Source organism: Lolium rigidum, chromosome 3 (genome assembly GCF_022539505.1).
Source record: "Lolium rigidum isolate FL_2022 chromosome 3, APGP_CSIRO_Lrig_0.1, whole genome shotgun sequence".
Classification (NCBI taxonomy): domain Eukaryota; kingdom Viridiplantae; phylum Streptophyta; class Magnoliopsida; order Poales; family Poaceae; genus Lolium; species Lolium rigidum.
In genome coordinates, this window is record NC_061510.1 from 84059793 (window position 1) to 84073746 (window position 13954).

Consider the following 13954-nt stretch of genomic DNA (forward strand, 5'->3'; position numbering starts at 1 on the left):
GTGATATCCGATTTTCGTCTTTGGCTAGGCGTTGTGTGGACCTAGAGCCGGTGTGGATGTCGAAGCGGTGGCTCCAGATTTTTTTTTCCCTCTGCCATGTTGTGTTGATGTATTTTAGTGTCGGCTTTGGTCGCTAGGGCGACTTGATTGCCAACTCGTGCAGCGACGCGGCCTCGGGACCATTTTGGTGTGTTCAATGTTGTATTGGTTTCAGACGATTTTTCTTATAAACTGTCTAACTATTTTTCTGAATTAATCAATGAAAGGTATCGCCTAGGTTTGACAGAAAAACAGCGGCCAAAAGTCATCTTTAATTGCCTCTCAAGTGGAGATTAATTGGGGAGGTGCCCTGATGCATGTTCTTTCTAGGCAGCTGCACCTGGCTGTGGGCAATACCTGATTATCGTAGGCTTGTAGGGCATCTGATTAATTAGCTGCTGAACAAGAGCTTGATGAATAGAACCACCATGTCGCTTTGTCCCGCTAACTGGCAGCGTGCTATCAAAACTCCAGTGAGTCGTACGTAACGAGTTGGCAGTTTGGCACTGGTCGGGACCACATGGCCGGTCGCCACTCTGTATGAGAAGTTCCCCTGTTTACTTCTCTTTTCTGAATGCTCTGCTACTGCTACCAACAACTGTGTTAAACAGTATTACTGCTGATCTCTTAGACAAATACCAAAGTACCAAGCCCTCCAACGACATTTCAGTTCCGAAATGCAAAGCTCTAGTTAGAATAGATCAGGACATCGTTATGGAATAGCTCACACACTTTCTTTATTTCACAAACAAATCAGCGAACTAAAACACCAATGCCAACACAATGGCACGAACTAAACCAAACAACAAATCACTAGAGAGAAAGCAACATCAACACAATCAACTAACAGCACACAGACATGTCGATCCGCAAATGTCTGAGGGACCGATGCTCCCTCCTCGACGCAGGAGACAAGTGTAGTAGTAGACCAGATCAGTTCTTGGGCTGCTTGTCTTCCTCGCCTAGCGGCGGGCACGGCTTCTTCTTGTGCATGAGCTTCTTCATCTTGGGGTGCTTGTGGAAGAAGGGCTCCGGCTCGTCCTCCGCCGGTGGCGCCGGTGGCGCCGGAGGCTTTGGCGTAGGGGTGCCGTACGAGGGAGTCGGAGGAGTGGGCGTGGGCGTCGGGGGGCCGTACGACGGCTCCGGCCTGGGCTGCGGAGGCGGCGGCGGGGGACCCATCATGAAGTGCTTCTTCTTCTTCTTGCACAGGCACGCGACGGGCGAGAAGACCGTGCCGTCGGCCACGGCGAGGTAGCCGGCGCCTTGGCTGCTGGGGCCGATCTTGGGCGGCGCCAGCCCGGCGCACGGCGTGTCAGGCGCGCTGTGGAGCTGGGCGAAGCAGTCTTGGCCCAACTCGCCGTCGTCGCGCTGGATGCCAGGCACGAGCGGGATGTTGAAGGCGCCATTGTCGTCGAGGAGGCCGAGCATCTGCGTCTGGTAGGTCTCGCCAGCGCCGGACCTGCACTTGACGGCGACTAGAAGCCCTGCAGCGCGGGATGTGCAGAAAAAACAAATATTAGAAGTTTGTGGCCGCGCTGCGGGCCGTCTAAATTTGGGAACTAAACTGCACTGTCGAGTTGATTATGGTACGGCCCAACCATGTATGCACAATAGCAAAGAAGATACCAAGCTGGGCATTTCTGCAGCCTGACTACTATGAATACCGGAATTGTGTGTTTTGGGCATAAAGACTTCTACCACAGCTACATCTTACAGGATATGTTAAAACTCCCTAGTGAGTTTCTTGGACTAATTAAACTAGCACTACATTCACTACATGAATTGGTAAACTGTCGTTTTGTGAGAAGGCCAAAGTTTTCAGGGCTACACCGAGATGTATAGAAGCAATTGCCCTTACCCTTGAAGGCTTCCTCAGCATTGACGTCGTTGGGGGAGCAGTCCAAGCACTTGACGGAGCCAACCACGACCGTCGGCGTCAGCGCGGCCGCACCGAAGCTGACGACGGCCGAGAGCACAACCAAGGCACCGAAGATCACAGCAGCTCCACGAGCATGAACCAGCCGAGCCCCCATGATGGCAGAACTCCTAGTCCTGCAGAAGAAGTGATATGAGGAAGAAACACTGGTGCATTTGGATGAGGAGAAGGGGTGGTCTGCATGGGTATATATAGGACTGTGTGAGAGTGTTAGTGTGACCGGGCTCATGAGCTCTTGATGTTGGTACTGGCTTCTGCTCATGTGAAACAGCTCGAGTGGAAAGAAAAAACTAGCGATGGGTTTACGGATTTCCTAGTGGACCGTCAGTACTCACTAGTCAGTAGTACTGATCTAGTGATCATTTCCTCCGTGATTCTACCTTTCTTCCTAGCGACCGAGCTGTACTGTAATTAGCTTTTCCGAAAAGAGCACTTTAATTACCTACGCCTGATTTTGCATCGCTGTCAACGAAATTAGCCGATTTCACCTGCCGGATGATGAATGTAATACTATCATTTCTCCCAAAATTGTGTTTGGTTGAGCTCTTGCTCAATCGTTTGCAACACCGGTGTTGATCTGCATCCGTTGGACAGATCAGTCATGTGTTTTTCGCTTTCATTTTGAGAAGAAAATGTGGCGGGGGTTTCCCCTTGAACGAAGCCGGTGAAGTTTCAAATTTTCAAACGGGACAGAGAGTCGGTGCGTGCGGCTCTTCACTGATGTGGTGTGCTTCATCTGTCAGGGTGGCTCATAAGCAACGCACGGTTCATGGTTTATGTATGATAAAAGGGGGTTGGTTGGGTTGCAGCAACCATGTCCATGTGCGTGCCATGACTATGGTGACTGATGGCCGGAACACGGAAAAGGATACAAGCCGGGATCACGTACATTGCACAAGAGAAAGAAAGAAAATAATGGCGTGACATAACTGGCGTGTGCATAAAACTGAACTCCCGGACAATATCGTTTCAGTGTTATCATGGTAGTATTAGGTTAGTGAGCCAACATGCTAGGCAAGTAGGCATTATAGCTGAGTAGTATGCACCGCCATGTTGGTGCAATGGTGCTTCACACCAAGATGGACAACACTGTGATCGTGCAATATTTCTTGGAGCTTGCAAATGAATGTGCAACGTACGCTTGTAGCAGCACACACTGAGCAAAAATTTCCACTGCTCACCGTTGCCTGCAAAAATGCTAGGCATTGATCATGACCGCGTAGTCTGCATTTGCTATCTTGTTGCTTCACACCAAGATTGTGATTGTGCAAAAATGGCGTTTATTTCTTGGAACTTGCAAATGAATGCTTGGCTTACGCTCCTAGCGCTGTCTGAGCAAATTTCCACCGCCCACCATTACATGCAACAAGCCACTGGACAAGTTCACACACTTGCAGAGAAATAAAATGTTCACACACTGGATTTTCTTTGAGTATTTGAAGTCAAGAGATCCGAGAAATTGATCAAGGAGAAACTCTAGATCCCCTTACATATTTTACTAATTAATTCTCTTTAGAGATAGCAAAATGCTCTTAACTATATGTAGTGACAGCAGTAAACACCAACACCATTTTCCAACATACTATATCTCTTAAAAACACTATTCACCGGTCGGTAAAAGGTGCACGACATCACCTTGAATTCAAAAGTTCATTCCTTCAAGCTGTTTCGTAGCATCCTCTTCCTTTCATTCTTATTTGGTGATAACCAGCCCTCAAATCTATCTTAGTTCACACCTCATCCAAAAGTGCCGGTCTTCTATGATAGGAATGGGGTATTTTGAAAACATGGTTGCTGCATTTAGTTTTCGATAGTAGAAACACATTCTCCAGGTTCCATCTTTCTTCAACACCAGAGCTGATTCAATAGCTGCTCCCATCCGTTTAAGAAAGGAAAGAATGGATAACATTCAATCAAGCTTTCATCTTTAGAGAAATTTCCTTGGATATCTACTAACCCTTGTATATCCTCCATCAACTAGATGTCTTCTCTTAGGTTAAACAACACACTCTCCTAGTTGTTGATCAAATCCTTATCCCAATAAACTTCCCGAAAGAAAACTTCAATCTGAGAGAAGATGAATGCTTCCTCTCTTTCACATAGTTGAATGCTTTACCATTTGAGGTTTAGTACATTTGCAGTCATAGGGTTCTCAACCCGATTCTCTTTATGAATCCACCTTTAGTGATATTTAGGGTTTCGTCCTTTCATTATTTGCGCACCTAATCTAGTTGACTTTACATACCTCACTTGGTGAATGCTATGGTTGATATGAAAGGTTGTCATATGTGTTTAGGCATTCTCATTTGGAAAGGACACATAGAATGGTCTAGGAAAAGTGGCTTGGTTGGTTATAAAAGCCTCAAATCCGAATGCGGGTAGAGGCATACTCCCATGCGTAAAAAGTCTGTAGAAGCTCAAAGGAAGGAATAAAGGCTAGTAACCACAGATGGATGGTGGTAACCTATTTATTCAAGCATTATTAAGGGACAATGCAAATTCTTAGAGAAACACTAACATAAAAGTATTTGGGACTAACTAGATGCATTACTAACCAACACTTCGATCATCTAGTGGAGAGGTCATGGTCGGGGCTACACTGATGGTGTGAGAAGCAACTATCTTGTGCATGGAGAGAGGTTTTGTTGAAATAAATTATTCAGGCACTACGTATCCTTTCAATGAGCTGCTTCGAGCTCATAAAAGGTTTGTGCAAAAAAGATCATGACAATCATGCCAAAAATAATCGTGGGCTGGATCACTTGATAAAAGAGGGCTACATTGGCAAGTTTGGGAGAAGATATCATATCCAAAGGAGATCATATGAATGAGTTTTTCTCACCTACAAGTGTTCAATGATGCCATACTAATAAAACAGTCAGGGAGATCGATTATTGGAGAGGCATAACAGCGTGTGTGCTATAGGTACTGAAAGGAAGGTACTATCCAGATGGTGATGTACTTAATTCTCATTGCCCAAACAACGCATCTCGCTGGCTTGAAGGGAAATTAACAAAGGAATGGGGTATTGGAAAAGGGTTTAATAAGAAGGACTGGAGATGGATCAACTTTGCAAATTTGGCATGATCGATGGATCGATTGGACACACATGGTGCACCCAATGCGCATATTAGTACAAAGTGGAAGTCTTTTTTAAATGAAGGAAAAAAGATTTGTGTCATTTGATTAACTAAGGAGAATAGTCATGACATGACAAGGTACCGAACCAAAAGTTGCAAAATGGATCACTCTCCCACTTTTGCACACTCGAATTCTTAACACCCACCAAGATGCAAAGCTTGAACTCGTTCTTTGTAGTATCGAGTAGAATTTTTGTAGGGGCGGACTTGTTTTGGAAGACCCTTGTGTTTCTTTTGTTCCAAATCATCTAACAAGTGAGTAGCGTGATGGATGCCATAGCTTTGCGGTTGGATAGCGCTTTGCAAGTCATAAAATCCCACCAATCCTCAATTGAGAGCTCATTGGACCACTCATGGTTTAGATGCAAGGGATGCCAAGCCATGCCTTGATCATATTCTAAAGACTTTTGGTGAAACGGCAATGGAAGAAGAGATGTGCCGCCGACTCTTGAGTCTGCTTGCATAGTGCGAAAAACATGGAATTACTCGAACCTATTTTGTGAAGGCGGCCCGCCATCCAAAGACTATCGTGGACAATTAGCCAAGCAAAGAAATTGATATTTGGTGGCGCTCAAGCATTCCAAAACATTTTTTTGTGAGAAGTAGTAGTGGCTCCAAAGAATTGGGTGTTGTGTGTCGAAGTTGTTGTATTCACCCCATTTAAAGTTAGCATCCAAACAATAAAGTCCTCCACCTCATGCCTAAGTTGAGCGGTATTGAACTCCAACCAAAGTTGGATATATTGTTGAATGTGAGGGATGGTTACAATTGCATCCATCTTGATTTTGGATATCCACGCGTTGTTTTGCAAGGCTTGTCTCACTTTCCATTTTTTTCATTGTGGAAGTTCCATAGATAAGAGGAACTAGTTCTTTGGGGGCTTCTACCATTGAGCCAATGGCCTTTCCAAAAGGGGACAATACCACCATTGCATATGATGATAGCAGTGGAGGCAGAGAAAATGTCCATGTCCGTTGAGTCACAAGGATTTCCCAAGCCGACCCAAAGCTTGGAGGTGCGTCGACATTCCACTACTAGAAAAAAGCTTACCAGTGGCGCACATGTTTTATATATCAGTGGCACACCATGGTGCGCCACTGTTATCACGCCACTACTAAATGTTAGCAGTGACACACCAGGTGGTACGCCACTGGTATGTGGCCCTACCAGTGGCACACCACCTAGTGCGCCGCTGCTACATTTTTTATGTGCTACTACTGTATTTTTGAAATTTTGAAATTTGAATTTTTTTTATTTGGTACGCCAGTGCTATATTTATGGTGCACCACTGTTAACTCTACTTGGTGCACCATTACTAATCTTTAGGGTGCACCACTAATAATCTTTAGCGTGCGCCACTAGTAAAATTTTGAAATTTGAATCTAGATCCAGATCGATCTAGCACCATATTTTCGCAAAAAATTTTCTTGGTTTTTTTCTTGTTTTGTCTTCCGAATTATTTGTCCCGTTCATCTCGCACCATTTTTTGCTCATTTTGTTTTCCCAATTAGATGGGCCATTGGAGAGGTTGGAGGATGGATAAGAGAGGGAGGAGAGGATGGAGAAGAAAGAGGATGGTGAGGAGAGAAGAGGATGGAAGAATTGGAGGATGAGAAGAGAGGAGAGGAGGGTTGCCAGAGTGCTTGGGGGAGAGGAGGTCGAAGAGGAGGAAGGGGCGCCGGAGTGGAGGAGAGGAAGGAGGAGAAGGGGAGGAGGAGGAGAGGAATCTGTGGAGGAGGGAATGGGAGGTGGATAAGATGGTAGTGGGGGTAGGTGGTGGCCGTCCAGTTTAAATTTTGATGGAGGGAAAGTTCGCAGTGGCACACCTCTTCATGCCGTGCCACTGCTATTGTTTTGTAAATTTTCAAAATCTAAAACCTGAAAAAACTCTTGTGTCCGTTTTGATTTTTGGGGCATCTAAAAATTGTCTAAACGACCTTAGGTGGTTGAATTTGGATGTAAAATTTCACGTAGATATATTTTCATATAAAAAACATTTTCATTAGAGGTCATATGTAACAAGAAAGGTTGCTTTACCGATACATGACACTATTTTGCAAAAAATGTTGAAATTCATTTTTATTAATTTCTCTTGCAACTAGATGACATAACACAAGAACATCTCGAAGGATTTTTAATGTTGGGCACCACATAGCAGTGGCACACCAAGCATGGTGCGCCACTGCTAAATGGTGCCTAACATTCCCACTCCCCTAGACATAGCAATGTCGCACCATATAAAGGTGTGCCACTGCTATCTCCCGTACCTGTAATAGGCTAGGTCCCACCCTCCTCCTTGGCTCACCACTACTTGGTGCGCCACTGCTATGTGAGACAGCAGTGGCGCGTCCACTGGTAATCCAGGGGGAGGGGTGGTACCAGTCAAAGCCTTATTGGTGGCGCACTACTGTAACATCCCAAAAATTTCAAAACAAAGAAAATGAATTTCCCTATTTCCAAATTTTGGAAACCAACAAAAACTTTTATTAAATTAAGTTTGATACATAGTGATCTTGCTTATATGTTGTGATATTGCCATGTTTGTTTGTTGAAGTATTTTGAAATGATCTTAAACCCTAAACCCTATCCTTTTTACCATCCAAGTTAAAACAAAATAAAAAGAAATTAAATAAGAAAAGGGCCTATGTGCCTATGGCTATTTTGGTAAAACTTTTACCTAGGCTTTTCTACCTTGATTAGATGTTTTGAAAATATCAACAAACCTAACCTAGTACTTACCAACTAAATCAAGTGAGAAACAAAAATAAAATAAACATATGCATAGAGGCATATGTGGCACATAGCCATATTACCAAATCTTGCCCTATGCCCTCATACTCTACCCAAATGGTTTGAAACCATCTCTAAACCTAATCTAACCCTAAATGGACCCTAGACCATGCCCAGCAAGGGGAACAAAATACAAGATTAAGGAAAATTGGAATATCACCTCTTATGTGTTTATGGCCATTTTTGCAAATCTTTGAACTAGGCCTTTTGGAATTGTTTCAATGGTTTGGGAATGTTCCTAAACTAATAAGAATCACTTTTGATTCAAGAAAAACCAAATCAAAGCAAGAGAAAATTCAAAAACCAACTCACATATGATCATGGTCATATGTGACATTTTTATCATCTTACCCTCTTTGAGCCCTTGTACTAAGAGGTTTCTGAACTAAACCTTCTCAAGTCTTTGCACCTCATCCAAGACCACATCAAGGTGAACATTTTTGATGTTGACCACTTTGACCAAATCCTTTTCTATTGTTTAACATAAGCAAGCCAAGATGCCACCCCAAATCTGAAATAAGATCCTACCTAATTTGATTTTTCACAAATCAACACTCCTTGACCAACCAACACCACCACTACATCACAAAATTTATGTGAATCACTCCCATAAATTTTGGTGCCAAAATTCAAAAATTCTCTTCTTGCGGCCATATGATCGAGCACTTGGTGTGCACAATCTGGAATGAGAGAGACTTGCTAATATCCAGTGGATTTTGACCTAAACCCTCCATCCCATGTCATCACTTACTCCCTCTATCACCCAGGAGACAATGCCAAGCGCTTGTACCACCTTGCCATGACGTGGGTGACCAGAACATGGCCATGCCGAGCCCAAAGTCACCCCTCCATGCCAACTCCTTCCCCTCTCCACTCCAGGACACATCATCATGTCCTTGAGACTCCCCTGTTCCTGCTGATCACGTTGGACAAGATCCCGAGCCAAGAGGAAGGCGACACGAACGAGAACGCACCGTGTCCAGACATGCCACGCCACGCCAGAGCGTGCACAGCGAGCGCCCTGGACGCGCCAGTACGTCGCCCGTCCCCGTCGACGCTGACCATGCCTCGCCCTCTCCCTCTCTCCTACGCACTCACCAAGTCACCACCTACCTCCCAGACACCGCCATTGGACTGCGGAAGCCCTGTGGACGACGCCATCATCACCGACCATCCGCCACCGTACCGCCAGTACGTGATGTCGCCTCAACGCCTCAGTCCATCCCCGTCCTTGCCACGACGCGCGCTAGCACCGCCTTGACATCGCCTACAGTCCTATGACGTCGCCCTGCCCTTTCGCCGCCCGTAGCATCGTCTCCATGATCAACTGAGCCTCCCCTTCATGATCTGAGCACACCATCGCCCTCCCCACTCACCTCTGAGCCTGCTCGACCTCTTTCCCCTTCACATTGCCGCCGGAGCCACCCCAATTCCTCGTCGGAGCCCCGCCAGGACACCTGCAAGCCCGCCGTTGATTACGTCCACCCCTGGAGCCGCCGCGACCCTCGCTGAGCTCGCCGTCGTCTTCCACTTCGATCGCCCACCTCGCCAAGCCTCGCCGGAGCTCAGGTGAGCCACCGATCCCCCACCGTCGTCTCCAGTAGGGTTAGCTCGCCGGACCTCTTCATCGATGACGAAGACGATCGTGCCCCGTCGATCTAGCCTCTAATCCAACGGTCGTCGCTGCGTACCGTTTCGGTGAAGGAAATAGAGGCTGACAGTGGACCCCGCCGTCAGGCCCCTCTCATCCCGCGTGGCAGCTCAGCTGGGCTGGCCCGTTTAACCCTCTCTGGCCCATCTACGTTTCCCGCCTAGCCCACCATTTTTGAATTTTGTTTAACTAATGTTTTTTAAATTCAATACTGGTGTTTGATTCAAAATTGCATAGAACAAATTCTACTGAACCAAATTCGACGAATTTTATATTTTTAGAAAGCTCATGAAAGGCTCCATCCAACCACACTGGATTCAAATCAAAATCTGTTGTAGATTTTGAATAGTAAAAATAACAAATCAGAGAGTTTTCAGAATTCAAATAAATTTATAAAATCAACCATAATGAATTTTGAGATGATTCAAATTCTCATAATTCACATTTCAAAAACTCTAATTGTTTATGCAAAAATATGATAGGGGTACTGTATATGATCATGGGCTAGAGCAAAATATTGGCTATATAGTCAAATTCTAGCCCATATAAACTATTTCAAAATTAGGGTTTCAAATCTATGAGGTGTAGCACCTCATTTAAATCATCTTCCCAAGTGTTATGAAGTAGTGTGATGACCCTTGTTGCATGGTCTCATATTTGCTCACTTGAGGATATTAAATCAAATAGGATTTAAATTTCATGAGGTATAGAACCTCATTTAAATCATGTTTCTCAAATGATGAATGTGGAGTATTGACCTTGGTCAACATGATCTCACATTTATGAATTGAGGAGATTAAATCTTAAGAAGATTCAATGAGAGGAAATTATTTCTCCAAACCAAATAGAAACCCTAATCCATATTTTCAATGAGAGGAAATTATTTTCCTAACACTAAGTAAGAAAACCCTAGCACAATTTTGGGTAGCAATGATAAGTGATGAGGGTAGATCTTTTATGTGAGCCATTAAGGCTAATTAATTCTACTTAAGTATTGTTTGGTGACTGTATCCTCGTATTCGTTTATAGACGCTAGTACCGGAGACTATCAAGAGGAGGAGGTATTCTACCAAGAGGAAGAAGAGAACTTTGATCACTACCCCAATCAAGGCAAGCTAATATTATTGCAAAGTGCAAAGCTCTATCAGAGCAAGGCACACTCACCTATTACTTTATGCTTCATGATCCCATCCCAAGTTTTATGCTTACAAGCTTTTACTTTGATTATTAAAGCTTCCTTTTATAGTTAACTTTGGTCTAAGTATAGAGGGTTACAAGAGTATCAAACTTAGCCTAAAAGCTTTATAAGCTAGATAGCACCCCTCATGACTAGTTGCTAGCGCTAATCAATAAAATTGACTACTCTAGATGGGAACTTGTGAAAACCAATGACTTTGAAAACTTTGGAATGATGAGTCATTCTATGAAAGATTTTGAAGGTGAATATGACTTTTGAATGACATGGTGAATTTTACAAAACTGATGGTTGGGTTCGGATGCAATACCATTCCAATTTACAAGTACCCCCACAATACCTGATTATGGGTAGGGCTTAACTGGAAGTTTATGTGTCTTAGTATGGGTTCCCTCTAAACAAGCGTCATAGGGGTTATGCCGAGGCTGCCTCCGCTAAAAGTGAAATGATGTGAAATGACGTGAAATGAGGTGAATGTCCGGACCAAGCCCCGTGCAGTTCCCAGGCTGACGGTTTGTCTTCACTGGGAGGCCAAGCTCATGGGGAGAGGTGCCTATACTAGGATGTGTAAGTGAAAGGTTATGGTTGATGATCCGCGTACTGAGTTACGATTATTCAGGGTTACCCCCTGACGGATGTAATCAAATGTTGTGGCACAAGTGTGCAACCTCTGCAGAGTGTAAACCTATTCGAATAGCCGCGTCCGCGGTCATGGACAGTTGGAAAGGCCATACTGTACCGTCATCATAACTTTTCCAAAATATGAATGGTGACTTGTGACTTGAGTTTGAAAGGTGACTTTGACTTTGAATCACAACAGAGTTGTGGGAATGACACTAATGTTCCCACTTGAGTTAAGTTAGGCAGATAAAGAGTCTTTTATTATCTAAATTGCTTATGAAATAAAACTGGCTTTATGCAAATGAACCTAGAGCTTAGAACCCCCTTACTATAGTTAATAATGCTTACACTAGTATTAGTTTGCGAGTACTTTAAAGTACTCATGGCTGTGTCCCTGGCTATTCAAATGGCCAGACTATGAAGATGAGCCCCAGTACCAGGATGAAGGACAGCAGGACGTCTACGACAACTAGGACTACTCATGACGTCAACAGTTGCCTGTGGAACAGATGGACCGCAACCGCTACTTCGCTTCCGCTATGTGTTGTTGTAATAGGATCTCTAGATCCTCTATGTTGTATTAAGACTGGATCATGTGATCCTTTGTTGTAAGACGATTATATGGTATGTAATGAATGATGTGTTGTGATATCAATCTATTATGTCTCGCAAAAACAATATTCCTGGGATTGCGATGTATGGCATAATAGGCATGTGGACTTAAAAATCCGGGTGTTGACAACTACTGACCAAGTGCGCCACTGGTAACTTTCCTCGGAGTGGAGCACCTATTCCAAGTGCATCACTGCTATATAACAGTGGCTCACCAGTATAGTGGTGTGCCACTAGTAGTCATCCTACAGCTAGGCCCTTTCTAGTAGTGTTAAAATCATGGCCATCGCAAACGTACAGACCTCGTCGAACTTCTCAAGATGGAGGATCCCCAAACCTCCAACAGGCTTAGGCCTACAAACTTCTTCCAAATTTATTTTGCATTTGCCTCCGGAAATAGCCTAAGTGCCCGCACCCAAAGGAAGGCACACTCAATTTTGTTCATGCTTGCAATGCAACCCGAAGGGAAGTTGAGAGGTTTAAAGGACACGGATGCCGTCTAGAGGATGGGTGAATAGGGGGTTTAAAACTTGTACGAGATGAGCTTAAAAATGTGGAATAAAACTATCGTTAGTTTGTCACGCACAAAACCTATATAACTATGGTTCACCTATGTGCAGCAACGAATTATGCTAAGCAAGACAAGAAACAATGTCATAGCATATATATAACTTCAAGCACAATAACTATCACAAAATAAAGTGCATAAGTAAAGAGCTCGGTATAGGAATAACCGAGGTGACGCGGGGACGACGATGTATCCTGAAGTTCACACTCTTCGAGTGCTACTCTCCGTTGGAGTGGTGTGGAGGCACAATGCTCCCCAAACGCCACAAAGACCTCATCGAATTATCCTATGCCTTCCCACCAAAAGGTAAGTCCTTGATCCATTATGGAACCTTGAGGGATGTCACCGAACCCGCACAAAGCTTGGGGCTATCTCCACAATTTAATTGGAGGCTCCCAATAAATCGCCACAAAGGCCTCACACTTGAGAAAACTCCACAACTTAATTGGAGGCCCCAAGAACACCAAAAAGACCACTACGCCGTCTAGGGTCCAAAGACCCAAGAGGAAGAAGCTCTGGGAACAAGATCCCGAAGTGAATATCTCACGAATTTGTAACTCCACGTATCACATAGAGAAGTCAAACCGATGCACCAAATACAATGACAAGAAAACCACAAAGATGCTCAAATCCTTTTCTACCAAATTCCAACAAAGCTATAAAAGCTACCGGGGAAATAAAATAGGAAGAACAAATAAGAAAAGGAACACCAAATTTCTCTCCAAGAACTAGATCTAGGGATTCTCTCACAAAGAGGAGAATTTGACTGGTGAGAATATATATCTAGATTTTCTCTCTCATTTCTTCAAATATGAGAAAGAATCATGGAGAGATTTTGCGGTGACCCAGCATACCACTGCATGGTGTAGTACGCAAGTCGTTGACATAACACAAGTGAAACACAGTTCCACTCATATTACATCCCTCAGAGTGGTACAACATAAACATATGCGAGTCCAAGGCATGTCTATAGAAGGATACACGAACTGTTTACAAAGATCAACATAGCCTCCTACTTTACAGTGAGTTAAAACTGCAAATAAAGCTTCAGCAGAACGACTCGTAGCCTAAGTTATTGCTAACTCTAGCTGAAGAGCTACTTGGCTTGCTATAGAACTCTAGCTACTTAGGTGCTAGGATTTGGGAAACGGATCCCTTCTATTACTAGTCTAGGTTTCCACTCTAGCCGATGCAGAAGTTGACTCCATTAACTTCATTGACTGGTTTCCCCATCTTGTTGTACTTGACTCCTTTGTCTTTCAGTTCCACGGTAGTTTCTCCTTCGGTGACTTTAAATCTAAGAAGGGGGTTCAAGAGGGAAGAAATGAGTACGAGCGTACGGATGGCGCGTGAGACACACGTCTGTTGGGAACCCCAAGAGGAAGGTGTGATGCGTACAGCA

The 13954-nt window shown here is 44.2% G+C and overlaps 1 protein-coding gene across 1 annotated transcript; it reads right to left on the reverse strand.

Moving 5' to 3' along the window:
* Window positions 1-972: 972 nt before the first annotated feature.
* Window positions 973-2072, reverse strand: LOC124698614 (proline-rich protein 4-like). The gene is made up of 2 exons (XM_047231096.1): window positions 1898-2072; window positions 973-1523 (listed from the first exon to the last, which is right to left on the reverse strand). Exons 1-2 carry the CDS (start codon window positions 2070-2072, stop codon window positions 973-975), a joined length of 726 nt encoding a protein of 241 aa, XP_047087052.1.
* Between the last annotated feature and the right edge of the window lie 11882 nt (window positions 2073-13954).